The sequence below is a fragment of the Geotrypetes seraphini genome, chromosome 14 (genome assembly GCF_902459505.1).
Source record: "Geotrypetes seraphini chromosome 14, aGeoSer1.1, whole genome shotgun sequence".
Classification (NCBI taxonomy): domain Eukaryota; kingdom Metazoa; phylum Chordata; class Amphibia; order Gymnophiona; family Dermophiidae; genus Geotrypetes; species Geotrypetes seraphini.
This window is the reverse complement of record NC_047097.1, coordinates 58,491,790-58,514,100: the sequence shown is the minus strand read 5'-3', so window position 1 is coordinate 58,514,100 and position 22,311 is coordinate 58,491,790. Positions and strand designations below refer to the sequence as shown.

At 43.8% G+C, this 22,311-nt stretch overlaps 1 gene segment (V, D, J or C); it reads right to left on the bottom strand.

Moving 5' to 3' along the window:
• Nucleotides 1–70: 70 nt before the first annotated feature.
• On the bottom strand, nt 71–7,825 carry LOC117348447. The segment is given in 4 exon segments: nt 71–305; nt 1,156–1,259; nt 2,362–2,685; nt 7,522–7,825. Coding segments are annotated over 4 exon segments (501 nt in total).
• Between the last annotated feature and the right edge of the window lie 14,486 nt (nt 7,826–22,311).

Genomic DNA, 22,311 nt, shown 5'->3' with positions numbered 1-22,311 from the left:
CTGTTTATACATAAAGGATATTGTATGGCATTAACAACAATTCTTTGATAAAAGACAGAGTAGCACAAAGATTAGAGACTATAATCTCTTACAAGTACATACAGTGATCTCTTCATTTTCTCAGTTCTGAAAGGATAGATCTGGCTAAAACTGAGCTGAAAGCTTATTGCTAAGGTGAGCACTTAAAGCTGTAGAGAAATCCTGCGTTGGAGTATGTGCAGAGGGTTGAACTCTTCTGCCTAGACATCAGTCCCAGGTGCGAGGGATTCCTGCCCTGCTGCCACAAGCCTCAATTACTGTTTTCCCTGTAAAGACAAAGTAAAGGTCTAATGTGATGATTAAGGGTTACTACCTTCAAAAGTAAAGGTGAGAAGAAGACTGTTTCTCCAAACTGAGGTGGGAAAGAGTTTCAAGTTCTTCTACTGGAATGCAAGTGTTTAAACATTCCCTCCTTCATTCCCATGTCTAAAGATGAAAAAGAGAGAGGCATCCTCTTAATAAAAGAGAGGGCAGTAGGACTTGGAGAGAATGGAGTCATAAGAACATAAGAAGTTGCCCCCGCTGAGTCAGACCAGAGGTCCATCTTGCTCAGCGGTCCGCTCCCGCGGCGGCCCATCAGGCCTAGTGCCTGAACAGTGGTCCCTGATTAATTTTGTAACTTACCTCTAATCCCATCCCTATAATCTACCTTTACTCTTATCTGTACCCCTCAATCCCTTTGTCTTCCAAGTACCTATCCAAAGCTTCTTTGAACCCATGTAGTGTGCTCCTGTTTATCACATCCTCCAGTAGCGCGTTCCATGTATCCACCACCCTCTGTGTGAAAAAGAGCTTCCTGGCGTTTGTTCTAAACCTCTCCCCTTTCAATTTCTCTGAGTGCCCCCTTGTACTTGTTGATCCCCTTAATTTGAAAAATCTGTCCCTGTCTATTTTTTCTATGCCCTTCATGATCTTGAAGGTTTCTATCATGTCTCCTCTAAGTCTCCGCTTTTCCAGGGAGAAAAGCCCCAGCCTTTTCAGTCTGTCAGTATATGAGAGGTCCTCCATGCCCTTTATTAGCTTAGTTGCTCTTCTCTGGACCCTCTCAAGTACCTCCTTCTTGAGGTACGGCGACCAGAACTGAACACAGTACTCAGGTGACTGTAAGGGAATTACCTTGCTTGCTCCCAGGAAACAGCTGTAAACAATGCTTTTTGAGAGCAGGAGCAGGAGAGCGATCTGCGCTGCTTTCATGTTGTTTTGGAGCGATCCCTGCTTGCCTGAGAGAGAGTAAGAAAGAGAGTTCCATGTGAGCCAAACATAACCAAGCGAAACCAGCATGTGAAGTTCTGTGACAGGGTCATGTACCTCACACTCTCGCCCTTCTAGACCGGCAGGACTAGTCTGCGCTCAGACTCTCATCTTGCCTGTTTTCTGCCTCTGTCACATCTTTTAATCTTAATCTTAGGCCTTTGTCACTTTTAACCTAATATAGTTGATTTCACGCAATTTTGCACCGATTGGAATAAAAGGTGTGCATTGTTTCTGATAACTAATATCCCATTGTTAGCATCCATCATCTAGGGCTGGAATTTCTCTAGGGGTGATTTAATCCTTTTGTGCAGGGGCCATCAGAGTCCAATTTGGGGATGAAGATAGAGCAGTTCTGGTACCCACTGTAAGAGAATGACCTTAGTACAATAAAGATGTAGCCCTTTTCTATAGGAGTAAGTTTGAAAAGTGCTCAAAACCCAGGCATGTGCTTCATTTCTCCACATGTGCTAATAATTAGTAAGATGCCTCTTCCTTTAGGTGGAGTGTCAGCCCTGTATATAGAAGCTGCACTTGTTGTGGGGGTTTGAGATGTCTCTTTTCATAGGTGCTGTGTTAGGCACTGTGTCCTGAGGACTTTGGAAGGGTGTAGGGTGCTCTAGGACAGGTGAACCTTCAGGCTTTTAAACCCCCTTCCCCAATTAACTTTCAGAAATCTCTCCTTTTTTCCAAGATCTCTTGCTTTTGAATATTACACATTGTATATATATGTTATCACGCATGCACAAATAATGAGCATAGTTTCTAAAAGTTATTTCTCCAAGTAAGTGAGTGTTTGGAAATGCCTACCCTTCCAGCTGGTGAAAGTACACATCAGTGACTCTTTTAGTTTGTACAGCTATCATATCTTTTGCTTTGACTGCAGCTGTCCCCCAGAAACTGCTGCCCTGGGCCATAGGAGCCAGCTCTATGAGTGCTGATAACCACCAGTATTGAGTGAGCTCCTTCATTGTGTCCGGAGAGGGTGTAATCGGTTTGAAACATTGGTACTTATTTCCTATGCAACCACATAGTCCTGGGCTAATGGTTGGGCTGGCCCTGAATCCTTACCTTGTATTCTCAGGGGCTCCACTATGGGCGGTGAGGACATGTGTTTCACCTCACATGAGTATGTGCTACCCTGGTACCATTCTGCCTTGGAGATCCGGAGTCTGCTGCTCATACTGTATAGATCACTGTGCACCTTCCTTGGTAGGTCAGTGGCCACAGCCTCGGGGCTGACCAGCTGGCTGCCTTGCCTCCAGCTCACTTCCACATATCCTGGGTAGAAGTTTTGGATCAGACAGATCAAAGTGGCTTTATGGTGCTCTGTGATCTCGCTGCAGGATGGTTGGAAGACATTGACAGAGGGAGGAACCTCATCCCGATCTGAACCTGAAACAAAAAGAGCATTTAAGGATGTAGAAGGTAATATCACATTGTTTCAGAAATCTTCTGGTATGACCCAGTAGCATAACAAGGGAGATTTGCGCCCAGCGCAGTAGTGCCTGGCATATCACGCTGTGACCCCCACTCTTCCCTGCCGCTTGAGCTCCACCCCCACCCCACGAACCTCTTGAAAATGTTTACCGGTGCAAGCAGAATCTGCCACCCACTGCTTGGGTCAGCCTTGGCTCCCTACTGATGTCTCATCCTCGTTCTGTGTGCCAAGGTCGGCATTAGCAGTAAGTGAATGATGCTGCTCACCCCAGTGAACATTTAAAGAGGTATGCAAGGGTGGAGAGGAAGAGAGGCTCCGGTGCCAGCACCCCCTGCAAAGACCGCACCCAGTGCAGTCAATCCCCGTCCACCCTTACAACGACACTGCATTGGCCTCTGCTCTGTAAAAGCCCTTTATGGGACAGGAGTAAGCTAAGGAAAAACATATTTACAGAAAGGGTGGTAGATGTGTGGATTAGTCTCCTGGTAGAGGTGGTGGAGACAAAGACTGGCTGAGTTCAAGAAAAAGTGGGATGTCTTAGGGAGAGGAGGAGAAAAGTGGATGCTGACAATGGGCAGACTGGATGGGCCATTTAGCCTTTATCTGCTGTCGTGTCTCTAGGTTTCTAAGATTATTCAAACTCAATAAGTGCTCTGAAATAACATTATTGGACAAAACAAAACATCATCTCACATCGTGATGTGCTTCGTCCTGTGTCTGACCATGCCATGTTTTGTCATACAATAATCTATCAAACTCTTTCATACTGTTCGCCATCCGTGTTCTACACTATACATATTTATTCTATGAGCGTCGGAGCAGTTACCGCTGCTGCTGACGCTAAAACCCACGCTAAGTGTTCGTAAAAGAGGGGGTATGTTTGCCATACTATGTCTGCCATGCTATGATTGCTCATGCCATGTTTGCCACACAATGTTTGCCGTTCCATGTCTTCCATGCTTTGTTTCGTCATGCACACTTGCCATACCATTTTTGCCAAGTTGTGTCATAATATATTAGCCATGTTTTGTAATACTATGTTTTGCCAAACTAGATGTGCTTAAGTTTTGATTATAAGCCCCATAACCTTTTATTGAGGGGGAAAAAATAAGGTTGTGTTTCGTGAAGAACGTGTTTTCTACTAGTTCAAAATGATCTAAAAGGTAACTTGGTATAAGACCATATAATGTTTTATAACAAATGCAGGCCAATTTAAAAATTATTCTTGCCTCTACAGGAAGCCAATGTAACCTTCGATAATATGGTGTTGCATGTTCTGATTTTTTTTAGATTGAAAATTAGACGCTCAGCTGTATTGTGGATGATACAGCTGTATTGTGGACCGTCTTCTGGTCCAGTCACTAATCTTAAGTATACTGGACTATTGTAACATCATATACCTGGGATCCTATAAAAACACCATCAAACGTTTAAGAATAGTTCAAAATGCTGCTGTCCGCCTCATCTTCGGCCTCAAAAAATATGACCACGTTAGCCCCTATTACACTAAACTCCACTGGCTGCCGGTGGCGGCAAGGATCATCTTCAAATTCGCCTGCCTCTGCTTCAAAACCCTAGCAGGCTCTTCTCCAATCTACCTATCCGAGCACCTTGAAATTGCTGGCCCCTCTCGTACACGAAACACCTACCTGTTCTCCTTTCCTTCCCTGAAAGGCTGCCTCTACAAGAAATTTCTCGACAGATCCCTTGCATTCCAAGTGGGCAAATGGAACAAATGCCTCACTGCACTCATCTCCAATCCCCCCCCTACCAAATGTTCAGGAAGGCAATCAAAACCTACCTTTTTGATAAATTCCTCTAACTTCTCCTCCCCCTCTTCCTTGCCTCCTCCTCGGACCCTGACTTACCTCAGACTCCCGACTCCTCCATTCCTGTCAGCCACCAAATGGCTTAACAAAATGGATCTCCCTATCCAACTAATCACCCCTTCTTCGTTACCTCCCTTACTCAATGCCTCTGCTCTGCTTTATCGAGCTCCGCAGTATATATCACCGCTGTATGCAACACTACTGTATGAACTCCGCTATATCTATGTAAATTACAACAAATGTAACTTCGCTATAATGTACAGTCTCTTTATCTGTTAACCGCATAGAACTTCCATGGTAATGCGGTATACAAAAATAAAGTTATTATTATTATTATGATTCATATCCTTCTAATGATTTTTTGATAAGAACCTAGCTAAATGATGTCACGATAGTCTAGTACTCAGAACCAAGGATTGCACAATCAATCTAAAAGATGAAAACTCAAAATAAGATTTAATTGTGTGAAGCTTCCATAGTGTGAAAAAACTTTTCTTTACTATAGCCTCAAGTTGAGCATCAAACGATAAGATTCGATCAAGATATACTTCTAAGATTTTAATAACTGGACTGATAGAATAATTTCGTTCAACGTTAAATAATTTTCTTTAATCTTATTAGCTGGACTTGTACCCCCTAAAACCTTAGTTTTATTAGAGTTTAATTTTAGTCTAAACTCTTTTGACCATTGCTCAACAAACATAATTATGCTCGTCATACTATGTTTCACTATACCATGTTTTGTCATATTATGCTTTTACCATGCTTTGTTAACTATCCCCCCTTTCACTAAACTGCAATAACGGTTATTAGCGCAGGGAGCCGTGCCGAATACTCTGCGCTGCTCCCGATGCTCATAGAGTTCCTATGAGCGTCAGGAGCAGCCCGGAGCATTCAGTGTGGCTCCCTGTGCTAATAACCGCTATTGCAGTTTAGTAAAAAGGGGGGGGGGGTGATACGTTATGACAAAAATAGCAATACTCGGAATAGAATGCTCAGTATAATATACTTTCAAACATTCACATTCAGGTACACAATAGCATACAGAAGAATAGCAGCCTATCAATTAGTATAAGTTAATCAGTGGAGAAAAGACCTCAGCGTCACGTAGGATCGAATAGGTAAATAGATCCTTCGGACCAAGCAACTTCAAATAGTGAATTTAAAGATGCAGACACATCCTCGGTTTAAAATGTAGTACAGATAAATAGTGTATCAGACTCTCAATCAAAAAACTCAAAACAAAGACGTAATAACAAACTTATCTGCTGCAAAGGTCCTCTGTAGCTGATGTTTTGGCAGAGTCTAGAAATGGCAACGGGTCCAAATCAATTTCTTGCGGACCCCTTTCCAGCCAACTCCACGTTGCCATTTCTAGACTCTGCCAAAACATCAGCTACAGAGGACCTTTGCAGCAGATAAGTTTGTTATTACGTCTTTGTTTTGAGTTTTTTGATTGAGAGTCTGATACACCAGTGGTTCCCAACCCTGTCCTGGAGGACCACCAGGCCAATCGGGTTTTCAGGATAGCCCTAATGAATATGCATGAGAGAGATTTGCATATAATGGAAGTGAGAGGCATGCAAATCTGCTCCATGTATGTTCATTTTAAACTCAAACAAAAAAAGAAATAGAAAACCAGTGGAGTTTTTATGACCAAGGATGTGGCTGCATCTTTAAATTCACTATTTGAAGTTGCTTGGTCCGAAGGATCTATTTACCTATTCGATCCTACATGACACAGAGGTCTTTTCTCCACTGATTAACTTATACTAGTTGATAGGCTGCAATTCTTCTGGGTGATATGTTATGCCATCTCTATCAGACAATGTATACCATGCTATCTTCTATCATACTATGTTTGAGAGTGTGGTGCAGGGGTTAGAGATGCAACTTGAGTTATATGTTCATACCCACGCTGCTCCTTGGGACCCTGGGTGGATCGCCTGATCCCCCATTGCCCCAGGTACATTAGCTAATGAGCCCACTGGGACAGACAGAGAAAAATGCTTGAGTACTTTCTACATGGTCAAATCACATTATAATGACCTCTGACGTCAGGGATGTACAACCAATGAACGAATGCACATGTCGCATGCAGGCTGCGTGGGTATATAAGGTGGGAAGTCAGCAAGTTGCCAATATAGCAACCATATAGGGACCCTGATAAGTATTTTTTGAAACCTATTCATATGAATGCTGAATATTCCAGTGCCTACCTGAATGCAAAATTTATCTGTTTTTTGAAAGCTTTTGGAATGCACATTGCATCATCATTAAGACATATACACAGCTGAACCTTTTATACCTTTGAGCTGGACTCGTTTGTTACATATTATGAAGCAATGATTGGAAGATAAACTCTTTTCCTAAGAGGGGGTTACCTCTCCCTCTTCAGAGTTTTACATCTCTGAGCTAAATCTTTGTGCAACGGGTCCTCCTCCGGGGTTGTGATACTGTTACTGAGCCAGTCTGTTTTGTTTATAGCATAGTGCTTTTTCTGACTCTTGGTTATACTTTTCCTGCTTATAGTAGAAATATAGCAACCATGGCTGTCATGGGAAAAAAGCACGATTTATCAGACATTGAAAAAAAGGCATGCTCATCAGCTACCAGGATAAGGGCTTACCACTTCTTACCTCTGTGACTTAACTGCACAACCCCCCCCCCCCCCCCAACAAAACAAAAAACCCTCTGTACTCTCCTATCGTACGACCTTTGCATCCATGCAAAGACAGATTGGAGACATCTGCCTGTGCATATCACAGGAAATGGACTCCATTAATTCTTTTATATAACATTTGCTGTTTAGATCATTATAGCATTTTCATAAATCTCCCTCACCAGGATGGCTCTCTATCATTATTTACTCTGGGTTGATTGGATTTGGATTTAGGTTCAGGGCACTGAAAGATCTCCCTGCTGAACTGGTTGCTGCACACAAAATACACAGGGTCTCACCTGTGACGATCAGTCGGGTCCCGTTGGAGAAGTAAGCAGGGGCACAGTGTGAGCAACACATGGCATCACGTCACAGAAACCTCAGACCACTCTGCCACCTACCAGCTTCCTCCGGTGGGCACTTCCTCTCAGATTCTGGATGCCACCCGGGTTTGAGGTACAAGTGGAGAGGTCCTTAAGCTTCAGAAATGCCTCCACCCTGTCTGAGCTGGGCACAACCTTCAGACGACCTGCCCTTTCCTGCGCTCTGCATTCCTGTATTCTTGGCATTGGCTGTAGCACTGTGGCTGCTGTATTGAACACAGTGACATGAACTGTGTCAAAAACATATTTTCTCACTCTGTAGCTCAAGCACTTTGGCCTCTCTCCCTCCCAGGTCTCAGATACCTCCTCCCGGGTTGGCTCTTCCTCTATTCCCCCCCCCCCCTCGCCTTTCTGATATAACAAACTTTCCAAAAAAATCAATCTTCTGTAAACCAAGGAGCAGTTCAAGGGCCAGGAACCTTTTCCTTCTTTATCTCTGCCCCCCTTTCCTTTCTTAAAACTTCCTCTGTATAACCCTGTCAATCCCCACCATACTAACAATCTGTTTCCTACCCCAAAAAAACTTCTGGAGTTTGGGGTGGGGGAAGGCTCCCCCCTGTTCATGCCTCAAACATGAGGAACCTGCCACCCCAGTTCTGCAGTGAATAAAGTACACTCATGTGGGGTCATCACATTTCATTTAGTAATCTTATTCTGAATAATAATAATAATAATAATTTTATTTCTTATATACCGCTGTACCCTAAGTTCGAAGCGGTTTACAATGAGGGTCGTCGTGTCTAGAGAGAGTACAGTGTTAACAATAGGATACAGGATAATACAAAGTGAGCAGGTACTGGGGGGTGTTTACAATAAGGTACAGGATATTAACAAGTGAACAGGTACAGGATGTTTACAATAAGATACAGGATGTTACACTAAGAAATAGGATGATACAATATGAACAGTATACAAGAGATCAATGCTGTTTACAGCTAGATATATACAATGTGCGTAAGAGAGGTGTACAGCATTAAGCGTTGGGGGAAGGGAAAAGGAAGGGGAAGGACTTTCGAGGGGGATTATAACTGGTAGGGGGGGAGAGAGCTTAGGTCCATTAATGAACATCCCTGGTTATGCTCTCTGCTTTTTTTCAGTGGCACATCCATTTGCTACTGTAACACGTATTTCTCCTTTGAGTGTATGGGAAAAAGTCTCTTTCTAGGGGCCATGATCCTGTTAGTGGATATGTTATACCGTAAATGGTTTTACAATATAGTATCTCTTGGGGAAAAAAAAGTCTGGAGCCTCTTGTGTTTTTTTTCCTGTTCATCTCCCAGTGGTTCATATTTGCAGACATGTAAAGGGGGTTTATAATCTCCTTTCCTCCTATCACTGGGGACCCACTGTTTCTGTAAAGGCGCTTCCTCTGACTCTATCATTGTGGCTCCCTGTATAACCACAGCAAGTTACAGCTTTACAAAAACCCTACAGAAACGCTAGAGAAACAGAGTAGTCTGGCAGGAGAGACATGCCCTGGAAGTTGCATGTTTCCTGTCCATGTGGTGGAGATACCATTAGAAAGCACACCGTGGGGTGTTTGGTTTTTTTTTTTCTTTTTTATCATTTCATTAGTGGAGGGCGATTGTCTGCCATTCTTGTCTGCTCTGTGGATCTTGACGTATATCGTGGGCATGTTTTTGTTTTGGAGGGGGGCTCTCAGTTGTTAATTGGCTCTAGGGCAGTGGTTCCCAACCCTGTCCTGGAGGACCACCAGCCAGTCGGGTTTTCGGGTCAGCCTTAATGAATATGCATGAGCGAGATTTACATATAGTGGAGGTGACAGATCTGCCCCATGCATATTTATTAGGGCTGTCCTGAAAACTTGCGCCTAGGAAGTGGCGTCAGAGGAAGAGCCGATGCTGGTGCGACAGCAGATTGGGGGCTGCTGCTGTTCGCGCCAGGAATGTTACAGAAGTTCAGGGGAAGGGAAGTGGTGTGCACGTGGCAGGAGGGATGGGGGAGGAGCGTGTGGAGGTGAGGGGCTAGAGAAGAGGACACAGGACGGGCGCCACGGCCCCGGACGCCTCTCACCCTCGCTATGCCACTGGAAATGTCTATAGTCTGCTAGTAAGACAGACATAGGGGAAGCTAATATTTGCCCTGGGATCGGTAGCATGGAATGTTGCTATTCTTTGGGGATTTCGCATGGAATGTTGCTACACTTTGGGGATTCCGCATGGAATGTTGCAATGTTTTGTGGATTCCGCATGGCATGTTGCACTCTTTGGCATTCTATAATCTTGCTTACTCTGAGATAATGGAATGTTGCTACTCTTTAGGGATGTCGCATGGAATGTTGCTACTCTTTGGGGATTCCGCATGGAATATTGCTACTTTTTGGGGATTTCACATGGCATGTTGCACTCTTTGGCATTCTATAATCTTGCTTACTTTGAGATAATGGAATGTTGCTATTATTTGGGGTTTTGCCTGGTACTTGTGACCTGGATTGGCCACTATTGGAAACATGATATTGGAACTAGATGGACGATTGGACTGACCCACTATGGCTATTCTTCTGTTCTTTTAACCTGTTAAGCTTTCTTCATGGTTGCTAATATAAGGCTCCTATTCTGAGGCCTTTTCCTGAGTAAATTTTCTCAAAAAGCTTTGGTGGTTGCACCTTTCTTTAAAAGTGGTATTATCATATATTTTTGGTAGAATATTTCTTGAGCCACTTCGGGTGATAATCCTTGAGTTGCTAATGTAAGGCAACACCTTGTGACTGAACCACATAATTTACTACTGGTTGCTACATGTATTGCTACCTGGTGGTAGTGAAACACTCAAGAAAAGGTAAACAGAGTGGGAAAGGAACCATAGATGAAAACAAAATGGTGAATCTTTATTCTAAATAAGGAATTATAGGAAGGACTCGACACGGCCATGTTTCAGCAAAAATGCCTGTGTCAGGCTTCAAACAACCTTTTATATCCCTAAATAGGGTGTGTAATTCACCAGGAGAAAGGTACAATTAAATATTCAGCGCCAGAAGTTCAAGCAATGCAGGAACATGTGTGCCTGTAGGCCATGTTGAGTACTTCCTATATTTCCATATTTAGAATAGATTCATCTACTGGAAACCAGTAGGGTTCCTTTCCCATTCTGTTTACTTTTTCTGAGAGATTTTCACGGGACTCCTCTCTCCATCTTTGCTGTGGCATAGCGGCACCCTGTAGTTTAAAAAAATAAAAAAAAAGGAAAACCTTCGAAATCTGTTGACAGTGACATCTAGGAGTGGTAGAATAGCCAAACCTGTCCAAAACTACCCTAAGAACATAAGAAAGGCCTTACTGGGTAGACCAATGGTCCATCAAGCCCAGTAGCCCGTTCTCACAGTGGCCAATCCAGGTCCCTAGTACCTGGCCAAAACCCAAAGAGTAGCAACATTCCAGCATCTCAAAGAATAGCAAGATTCCAGAACCCCAATGAGAGCAACATTCCAGAGCTGAGATTGTGATGTCATAATGCCTCAGAGCCAACCTCATCAGTGATGTTACAATGGCTTAATTGTCCTATACTTGGCTCACATGGTCCATCAAGCCCAGTAGCCCATTCTCACGGTGGCCAATCCAGGTCCCTAGTACCTTGCCAAAACCCAAGGAGGAGCAACATTCCATTATCTCAGAGTAAGCAAGATTATAGAACCCCAAAGAGTGCAACATTCCATGCGGAACCCCCAAAGAGTAGCAACATTCCATGCTACCGATCCAGGGCAAGCAGAGGCTTCCCCCATGTCTTAATAAGACTATGGACTTTTCCTCCAGGAATTTGTCCAAACCTTTCTTAAAACCAGCTACGCTATCTGCTCTTACCACAGCCTCTGGCAGTGAGTTCCACAGCTTAACTATTCTCGGATCTTGCTTCCTCAGATCTGCCTTTTGCTGCCCACCTGCAGCCTGGCACCACTTCTGGTGTACCTCAGCTCCTTTACGGGCAGTGGCAATGATACACATCTGCTATGTACACCAGCCATGCAGGCTGTCCTCTGCTGTGTCCAACCCTTGCTGAAGTCACTGCCGAGCTCTACGATTGTGGAGATGATGTGGTATACAAACTTAAGGTTTAGTTTAGTTTTGTTCCTGTTTCTTTGCTGGTGGGACAGAGGGAATTCTGTGGGGCCAGCACAGGCATCATTGCCCCGCCTTCAAAGGTGATGAAGTACTTGTACACAGGAAGGGAGAGATTTTGAGAGGGGTAATTGCCAGGCTGTGGGGTGGGAAGTGGGAAAGAATGACAAATGCTGAGGAGAGGGGAACAAGGCAGCCACTGATGAATTATCTTGAAAGAATTGGGGGGGGGCTGTGCCCACCCAGACCTACCCATAGCCCTGCCACTGTCTAGGCAGGGGTAGACAATTCCAGTCCTCGAGCGCCACAGACAGATCAGGTTTTCAGGATATCCACAATGAATATGTATGAGATGGATTTGCATGCACTGCCTCTTTAAGATGCAAATCTATCTCATGCATATTTATTGTGGATATCCTGAAAACCTGATCTGCCTGTGGCTCTCGAGGACCGGAATTGCCTACCCCTGGTCTAAGGGGTAGTTGTATAAGTGGGTACCTCATTTAAGGTGTTCTGATGGTACATGGCATCTGGCACCCAAATTCCATTATAAACTAGGAAAGGTGGTATCATGAGCCATAGACTTGATAAAACTCCAAATGTCTAAATGTCCCAGGTGGGCTGGTTCCTTACAGCATTCTGTAAGTGGTGTGTGTAATTGGCAGCGCCACTCATGCCCCGCTCCCTTCCATTTATGAACTGTGCCACCTATCCCCTCCTAACGACTAGCACTGATGCCACCAATGCACAGAGATGTATATCTATCCCTGAACGAGCACAGTGGGGCGTAAATGCGGGTGTCCAGTGTTTAGACATATTATCACGCTTGGTTTCAATTTCATTATTCTTTCCAATTAATGAAATGTTTGGGAACTGTTTCATAATTTCAAACTGCCCTTCCCATCTTTGATATACACCCACACTCAGGCAACACGGATACAAACATGGGCACACAGATGCATACAGAAAAAGATAAACAGAAAAAATTCCATATTCTGCATGCTTTTCCCACGTGCTACCTATCATATGTGTGTGTGATAGAGAGAGAGAGATGGTTAGCTACAGGCAGGGCAGGATTAGCCAATAGGCCCAGCAGGCACATGCCTAGGGCGCGAAATGGTCAAGGGGGGGCCCGATGAAGGAGGGCATCAACATTGTTTTTTCCAAACAGTGATGGGCCCCTCCAGCATCGATTGGCAACGCGGCCCCCCCCCCCCCCGATCGGCAACGCAGCTCCCCCATCAACAGAAAGTAAGACAAGCAAGCAACGCGGGTAAGAAAGGCAACGGGAACTGTAATTGTGCAAGCGGTGCTACTTGCCCAAAGCTTCCCTCTGACGCAGCTTCCTGTTTCAGCCTGGGCTCATGGTGGGGCGGGGCGGGGCAGGGGGCTCAGTGTACTTGTGTGCCTAGGGACCCTCGGCAAATTAATCCTGCCCTGGCTACAGGGATGGAGAGAGACAGAGATGCCAAATTACCCAGGTCCAGGCTGGAGATTTTGGGACAGTCCTAGATTTTTGACCAACCCTTCCTAGTGCATTATGGGACTTACAGTACTAATCAATAGGCAGGATACCTACGAGGGTCAAGATAAGAAAATTGGGTCATTAGGGCATAGACAGGGGGTGGGTAAGCAGAGTGGGCAGGCTTGATGGGCTGTAGCCCTTTTCTGCCGTCATCTTCTATGTTTCTATGATACTGTAAATCCTGCACTACTTTGGGATGTAAGTTTAAAATCAGTACAGCCAAAAGGTCTAGTCTGGAGCTGGGTAATTTGACATCGAGAGAGGGATAGAGACAGAGAGAGGTTCCTGTACAGAGATGCAGTGGAGCCTCCACACAGTGTCTCTCCCCGCACACAGGTAAAGCCCTTCATCCTCCTCTGTCACGTTAGTCAGTTTCAGCTCCGCAGCCTGGCCTTTTTGCTCTGGGAGCCTCTGGGACTGGATCCGTGGTTTCAGCTCTTGGGGCACCTCCACAGCTTCCTTTTTGTCCAGGTTGTGATAATAGAAGGCAGCGAGGGGTCTCAGCTCGGTCCCGCTCTGCCCCGGCCCCGGCAGCTGTCGGTACCAGAACAGGTTGTAGTCAATTTGGTTCACGGAGCAGTTCATACTCAGAGTTCCCCCACTTCTAACGCTGGTGAAGGGGGTTGGCTCCTGGGACATGATGACTGTCACCTGGGGATGTCCGGCTGCAAGAGGAGAGAAGAAAAAGGGGGGGGGGAGGGATCCCCATCAATACCCGAGATAAGTAATGAGAAAAGAATCAGGAGCCCCAAGAACAAAGCCCCTCAGCACCCGAGAGGAAAAGACAAAGCAAGGGAGAGACAGATGGGAGAGAAGAGAGAAGAGCAGGAGAGAAGCAGTTACATAACAGAGTTGCTGATGGTGCCCCCGGGCTTTCAGCTGCCCCCCACCCCCAGGACCCCAGAAGGAGGAGCAGGAGTGGGGCTCGGTTTCTCACCCCCCCCCCCTATTCCCGAGACACTCACCCGGGAGCAGGAGCAGGAGGAGGGTGAGGATGAAGGGTCCCGACATCTCTTTGGGGCTCTGTCTACATAGAATGGTGGTGAGACTGGGGAAATGCTCTGAGTCTCAATGTGTGTGTGTGGGGGGAGGGGAGTGGGTGGGTGGGAAGGCGGGTTGTCTTCATCTTTTTTATTTGACAAGATGTTTTTGGGTTCTGCCGCTCTCTCTCGTTTCCTATGTTCCCCCCCCCCACCTCACCGTATCTATTTACCTTTATCTTGGCTCTTCCTTCATAGAAATAGGTCTTTTTAAAATGTCCTTGTGGCACTAATATACAATACTGTGCTATTTGACAATTTAATGAGAGCTAAAAGTCAAATATCATCTCACAATAACAAACTTCTCTTTATTATGACAGGGGTTGCCATACAACTTATTTTAAGGAATTGGAAAAACTGGGATCGGTTAAACTATACCTTTTGGTGGGAGTCTCTGTGTCACGTCTTTAAAATGGAACGTAATAATAATAATAACTTTATTCTTCTATACCGCCATAGTCGTGAGACTTCTAGGCGGTTCACACTGAAGAGAGCTGGACAGTCAGCGAGTTACAATATGTTGAAGTCTGGGATACAGTATATAGAAACTTACAAAAAGCATATAGAATCTTACAAAAGGTCCGGCATACAGCATACAAAGAGCATATAGAGTCTTACAAAAAGGTAGAGAGATACAGCGTATAGAAACTTACCAAAAGGCAGTGAAATACGGCAAACAGAATCTTAAAAAGGCAGCAAAATATAATGTTAGACATTTCAGACTTAAAAGCAGGAGTGGACATATGTAGTGTTAGGTGTAGATACTTTTTTAGGTGACAATTCTGTTGAATAAGGCAGTTTTTATGGCTTTTCTAAAGGCACTATATGTCAGCCTTGCTCCATTTATGTAGCTGTCTAACCAGTGTTGTTGTTTGTTTGCTTGGTACTTAAAAGTTCTATCCAGGAAGGTTTTGTATTTGCAGCCGGTAATGCTTGAGTATACTATATGCTATTATGGCTATAAGAAGTTTCTGGTTATTTGAGAGCCATTGAAAAAATTTTGCAACGAGTGATTGTTGAACGTGGCCCTATTATAGAGTAATATGATTGTATAATATTGTTGCACTTATTTTTTTGCTTTAAAATGAATAAAGATATTTTTTAAAAAAGCCTCTTATTCACAGTTCCTCCCTCTAAATACCTTCTTTCTCAGTCTTTCTCTTTCTGCTTCTCTTCAGATATCTTTTTTTTTTTTTTTAATTCTTTATTCATTTTAAAAATCTTTCATCAAGTGTACAATAATCATATTCAACACAATGAAATAAGACACTTGTATATCTTACATTATATTCTAAACATATAAATGTAACCCTCTCTCCACCCTCCCTCAAAACCCTTCATTCATGTAACGAAACCTATCTTTGTATCCCTCCCCCCTCCCATTATTATATGATGTCTGACTAATAGGAAACTAATCTTGACAAAAAGACGCCAATGGCTCCCATATTTTAATAAAATTATTGTAATTTCCATTTTGTGTCGCTATTGATCTTTCCATTCTATATATGTGGCATATCTAATGTAATCTAACCTGGGTGCTCAGAGCCCGCTAAATCCCAAACCAGGTCCAAGTGGAGATCAGAGAATATAATTATAAATGGATTCATTATCTGTCAATGCCCTTTCCTTGTCTCACTATCATCTGACTCTACTTATCTGCTCTTTCCTCTTTTTCTTCTCTTAGCCGGTCTCTCAGTGCTATTTCTCTTTGCCACCCATATGTCTCTTTTTTTTGCCTATCTCTTTATCTCCCATGTCCTCTCTCTCTCTAAGCCCCCTGCACTCTTCCCTGCTCTCACTTCTCCTTCCCCCCCCCTATCTCATTTTCCTTTCATGCCCATCTGACAGTTTTCTGTGGCTTTTGATTCAGCTGCACCTGCTCTGTCTTGCTGGGTAAAAATACCCGGGCTTGGCCTGCCCGAGTTACACCTGTTCTACCAGCCTCAACTGCTGGGAAAGAAATGAAATTGGGCATTGGAGGGCACACCTGAGAGTTAAAAAGAGAAAGAGCAAGGGAGGAAGGAAAATCAGCCCAGAAAAAGTTATATATGGAAAGTGACTGAAGAAGTAGACATAACATCCCTCTACTCCTTCCCCCCCTCACCCTCCAGTTCAGATCCTGTCCTAGCCTGGTAAGGAGTTCTCTGTTCTCCCACATGCATTCCTTTACTGGACAGGCAGAAGAAAAGCACAAATATCTGGATAAATACTTTTATTTATTCATTATTAAAAATAAAAAAAACAGCTGCTCTGTCACTGATTCAAGGCGATGCACACAAGTTTCAAGTTTATTAAGGTTTGTTGTACATGCAATGTCAAATACTTCAATGTGTATAACATTTTAAAAATAGGGGACAAAACAAAACAGTTTTATACCATTAAATACGTGGAGGGGCAAAATCAAAAGGGATGTCTAAGTCTGTTTACGTCCATTTCGCAAGTCGTCCAAAGTCAAAAAGTGCCTAAGTGACATTTTCGAAAGAGACGTCCAACTTCTTTTGACTTTCGAAAATCGTCCAAATTATACGTCCTGCAGATCTGATCTAAAATGTCTATCTTTATACTCCATTTTCGTACAAATGTCCGTCCAAGTCAAAAACGTCTAGAACAAGCCGTGTTGGACGTGGGAGGGGTCTGGAAAGTGATTGACAGAACACCCAGACAGGGCATCTAAATAGCGGGGTACCTTACAGGGCACTGCTGTGAACTTCACAAACAGGGTGCCATGGCTTCTCCTCACTACAGCTCCCTTATAGGTGACGGTGAGCCCCCCAAACCACCTCCAGAATCCCCTAGATTCACTTATCTACCACCCCTATAGCCCTTATGGATGCAGGAGCCACTTATATGCCAGTAAAAAAGGGTTGTGAGGGTGTATGGAGGAATGCCCATGTTTAAGTATCAATGCAGTGATTACAGGGGATTATGGGCATGGGTCCTCCTCTCCATGAGTCCCTAACCCACCCCAAAGACGGCTTAAGCCACCTCTGTGCTGGACGACTAGGCTTTCCTATGCCAGGCTGCCAGGTGATGATGGTCTGGAGGCTGAATTTTAAAGGTGTGATTTTTATGTGGGGGGGCAGACAGTGATCACTGGGGTAGTGTGTGGGGGTCTGTATTATGTGTTTGCAGTGCTTATTTGGTGACTTTAGATGGGTTTTTGTGACTTAGACCATGTTTTAAATAGTCTAAGTCACAATGTCCAAGTTCCGTCGATCCTGGACTGTATAACTTTCGGTTATATATGCTGTATGACTAAGTCTAAGCCGGCCCATGTCCCGCCCAACTCCCGCCCTCGACACTCCTCCTGAACTGCCCCGTTTAGCGATGGTCGTTCAGCGGCACTATGGAGGCCTAAGTCGTTAAAAAATACATCCAAAACCCGTTTTTATTATCGGCACTTGGACGTCTTTCGTTTATGATCGTCCAAGTGGCGACTTAGGTCGGTTTTTGGACGTTTTTCTCTTTCGATTAATGAGCCCCTTAGTCACAAGCATAGGACCCTGTCTAGAAGAGATAAATGGGTGTGACCTCAGCGCATGTAGATTTCAATATCTCCCAGGCACACTGCTTCACACTCCTTAAGGTTTAATGGCCATACACAAAAGGAAAAACATGCAAAAAATATGACCCCCCCCCCCCAATTCTTCTGAGCAACCACTTCCCCTTTATTAAGGCTGCATTATAACCAATTCTCAGTCCAGTCTGGAAGACTTTGGCTTGAGTGGTCCAAATTCAAAGTACACAATTGTCTAGATGCTACAGCTAGCCTGGTGGCTCGGCACCCCCCGGCACCCCCCTCCCCGCTGGTCCCCCCCCCTCCATAGGTGGTTTTCTGCAGTTTTACATTTTTCTGTCAGCTTCCTGTGGTTTTCTGGCTCAGCAGCGAGTCCTCTTGATCTGCATTTTGCTCAGCGCATTAGGTTTTGCACTTACTGTAGCCACCCACGCTCAGCTCCAAAATGCAGAAAAACAATCCACACCTCACCCTCAACAAAGTTTATTCAAGACAAGGATGATTCAAAACAACCTATCAAAAGAGTGTCATCAGTGAGAGGGGAACAGTTTGTCCCTTCAAATAATACAAGAGTAGTTTTCAAGTTTCTTTATTCACTCTCTGGTAATTTCAAAAATCGACTATTGGTAATGCCCTATTTAAAGGAATAGCCCAAAAGGAAATTAGACGTCTACAAATTATTCAAAATGCCTCAATTAAACTTATTATGAAAGCCAAGAAATTTGAGCTTCCACTACATATAAAATATGTTTGCTAACTCATAAGTCCCTCCTTTATAGAAACCCCGCTTTCATTCATAGACTCCTGATTCCTTACACTCCAGCAATAATACTTAGGTCAAACGACCAACATTTATTAATTGTTCCTTCTCTCAAATACATTAATACACGTTGTCAATATATCTTCTGGGCGCCTACAAGAAAATCCTTTAAAAATTGAGAGTGGTTCAAAACACTGCAGTCTTACTGTATTTTGGCCTAAAAAATGGGAGCATATTACTCCCTATTATCAGAAACTTCAATGGTTGCCGATTGAGGCCAGAGTCTTGTTTAAATTTACATGCATTTGTTACAAATCAATCTTCGGCATGTCACCAGGCTACCTTGTTCCTCATTTTTCTTTGAACCATTCTAATAAGCCTACATGTAGAATTCATTTGTTTACATACCCTTCTATTAAATGATGTCGTTATAAGAGGTTTCTTGAGAGAACCCTATCTTTTCAGGTTGCTAAATTAAATGTTTGGTTTGGAAAAATCTTGCTAGGAGCTTCTTATTTCTATTATAGAAAATTATTAAAGACACAACTATTTGATAAGTTTGTATCCTAATGTACTCTTTGCTTTTAAAATAATTATGTATTTCTTATAATTTACAATCTGATGTATTTCTATTATTTTTCGCTGCATGTTCAGCTCTATTTGTTGTGAACCACCTAAACCCATTTCTGGTCTGGCGGTATATAAAAATAAATAATTATTATTCTCCATCACAGCGCCCCAAATATGGAATTCCCTTCCCATTTATTTAAGGGAAGAGCGCCTCCTTGACAGACTCAAGAGCAAGTTAAAATGCTTTATTTTTAAAGATGCATTTGACTGCTAGAAAGCTAGATTAGGAGCCTTTAATGAATTTTATTTTCTGACTAAACTAAACTAAAACTTAACCTTATATACCAGGTCTTCAATCAAAGGAAGCTCGACGTGGTTAACAATAAATCAAAAAAATAAAGTAAACTTAAATACAAGAGTTAGTTTTCAAAATGTTTAGCGAATAAAAAAAGTTTTTAGAAGTTTACGGAAGAGTTGGAAGGAACTGGGACACCTTAAAATTAGGGGAAGTTCATTCCATAGTTGGGGAAATTTAAACACCAGGGACTTGCTAAAATTCTCCTTGAATTCCTAGAAAGAAGAGAAAGTCTCCCACTTTTGCCCTCCCTGTTGTTTTTTCCTTATTTGTCTTATTTACTATCAACAATTGTATTTGGTATGTTCTGTTTGGTTAGTCCAAATTGTTTGTTCTGTCCCCCCCTGAAATCTGTAATTTTACTTTTTGTACATCGCTTAGAATTTTGAATAAGCGATTAATCAAATTTTTAATAAACTTGAAACTTGATATACTGTTTATCAAACAGGTGCCTAAACGGTTTACAATGGAATAAGTCTAAAAAATTTAAAATGATTTAAAAAAATGTATAATAAAGAAAAGTACAAAAATAAAAACTGACATACTGGAAACAAAGGGGAGGTGTAGCTGACGTCCGCTAGAAACATGGATAGCTAGGTAGTTGGTCGGGATGAGGTTCATCTTGCGTGAAGGTGGTGGACCTTTGGACATGATTTATTTAGGGCTCCTTTTACGGAGGTGCACTAGGGCCTTAACGCCTGGAATACCATGTGCTAAATTGCCTTGTGCGCTAGCCTCTGACACCTCCTCTTGAGCAGGCGGTAGTTTTTTGGCTAGCACGTGCTATAGCGTGCGCTAATCCAGTGCGTGTGCTAAAAAAATGCTAGCGCACCTTCATAAAAGGAGCCCTTAGGGCAGTGTCCTGCAAACTTTGTCGAGCCATAGTGACCGCAGCTCGAGGCATCCGGAAGTGCACCGAGGTTGACGCAATATCACGCGCATGCGTGATGCCATCATATCGATGTTGACGCATGTGCAAAGATCCTACAGACGGGCCCTGAACTGCCAGGGGGGGGGTATGGGGGCAAGGAAGACGCGTAGAGAGAAGGAGAGACGTTGGCACCGGCTGAATTGCCTACAGGACGTGCCTCTCGCGGCGAGAGGCACGTCCTATAGGCAGTCAGCCAGCGCCTTTCCTCAGATCTCAGGAGGCACACTAGTATGATGCGGCACACAGTTTGCAACACACCGATTTAGGGTTTAAGATGGTGTTGGGGAGAAGCTGGTAGTCATATGGGTACCATTGACACAGGGAGGTGCAGGAGAAAGGTTGCGACCCTGGGCAAGTCACGTAATCCTTCATTGCCCCAGGTCCAAAGCAAAAACAAACAGATTGTGAGCCCACTAGGGACTGAAAGAGTACTACATAGGTAATGAATACTGTGCTGCATACATATAGTGGTGCTATAGAAATGATTAGTAGTAGTAAGGTTCTGGAATCCACATTTAAGAACATAAGAATAGCCTTACTGGGTCAGACCAATGGTCCATCTAGCCCAGAGCCTCTTCTGGAACCCCAATGAGAACAACATTCCAGAGCTGAGATTGTGATGTCATAATGCCTCAGAGCCAACCTCATCAATGGCTTCATTGTCCTATACTTGGCTCACGTAAGAACCTAAGAATAGCCATACTGGGTCAGACCAATGGTCCATCAAGCCCAGTAGCCCGTTCTCACGGAGGCCAATCCAGGTCACTAGTATCTGGCCAAAACCCAAGGAGTAGCAATATTCCAGCATCTCAAAGAATAGTAAGATTCCGGAACCTCAATAAGAGCAACATTCCAGAGCTGAGACTGTGATGTCATAATGCCTCAGAGCCAACCTCATCAATGGCTTCATTGTCCTATACTTGGCTCACGTAAGAACCTAAGAATAGCCATACTGGGTCAGACCAATGGTCCATCAAGCCCAGTAGCCCGTTCTCACGGAGGCCAATCCAGGTCACTAGTATCTGGCCAAAACCCAAGGAGTAGCAATATTCCAGCATCTCAAAGAATAGTAAGATTCCGGAACCTCAATAAGAGCAACATTCCAGAGCTGAGACTGTGATGTCATAATGCCTCAGAGCCAACCTCATCAATGGCTTCATTGTCCTATACTTGGCTCACGTAAGAACCTAAGAATAGCCATACTGGGTCAGACCAATGGTCCATCAAGCCCAGTAGCCCGTTCTCACGGAAGCCAATCCAGGTCACTAGTATCTGGCCAAAACCCAAGGAGTAGCAATATTCCAGCATCTCAAAGAATAGCAAGATTCCGGAACCTCAATAAGAGCAACATTCCAGAGCTGAGACTGTGATGTCATAATGCCTCAGTCCACAGTGCCTCAGAGCCAGCCTCATCAGTGATGTTACAATGGCTTAATTGTTCTATACTTGGCACACATAAGAACAGCCATACTGGGTCAGACCAGTGGTCCATCAAGCCCAGTAGCCCGTTCTCACGGTGGCCAATCCAGGTTCCTAGTACCTGGCCAAAACCCAAGGAGTAACAACATTCCATGCTACTGATCCAAGGCAAGCAGCAGCTTCCCCCATGTCTTTCTCAATAACAGACTATGGACTTTTCCTCCAGGAACTTGTCCAAACCCTTCTTAAAACCAGCTATGCTATCCACTCTTACCACAACCTCTGGCAATGCGTTCCAGAGCATTCCAGAGCTGAGAACTTTCAGCATCTCCTTGCAATGATCATCTGCAGAAGAGCATTCAATATACAGCTGCCTGTCTCGGGGATGTGTCACTTCATCGAGAAATCAACACAGCAAGTACCATCTGCTCTTCCCACAGACATTTACAGATGCAGGTTAACAGGACAAATTGGAAGTTTTAATAATATCAGTAGGAAGGTAGGGAACCTCAAATT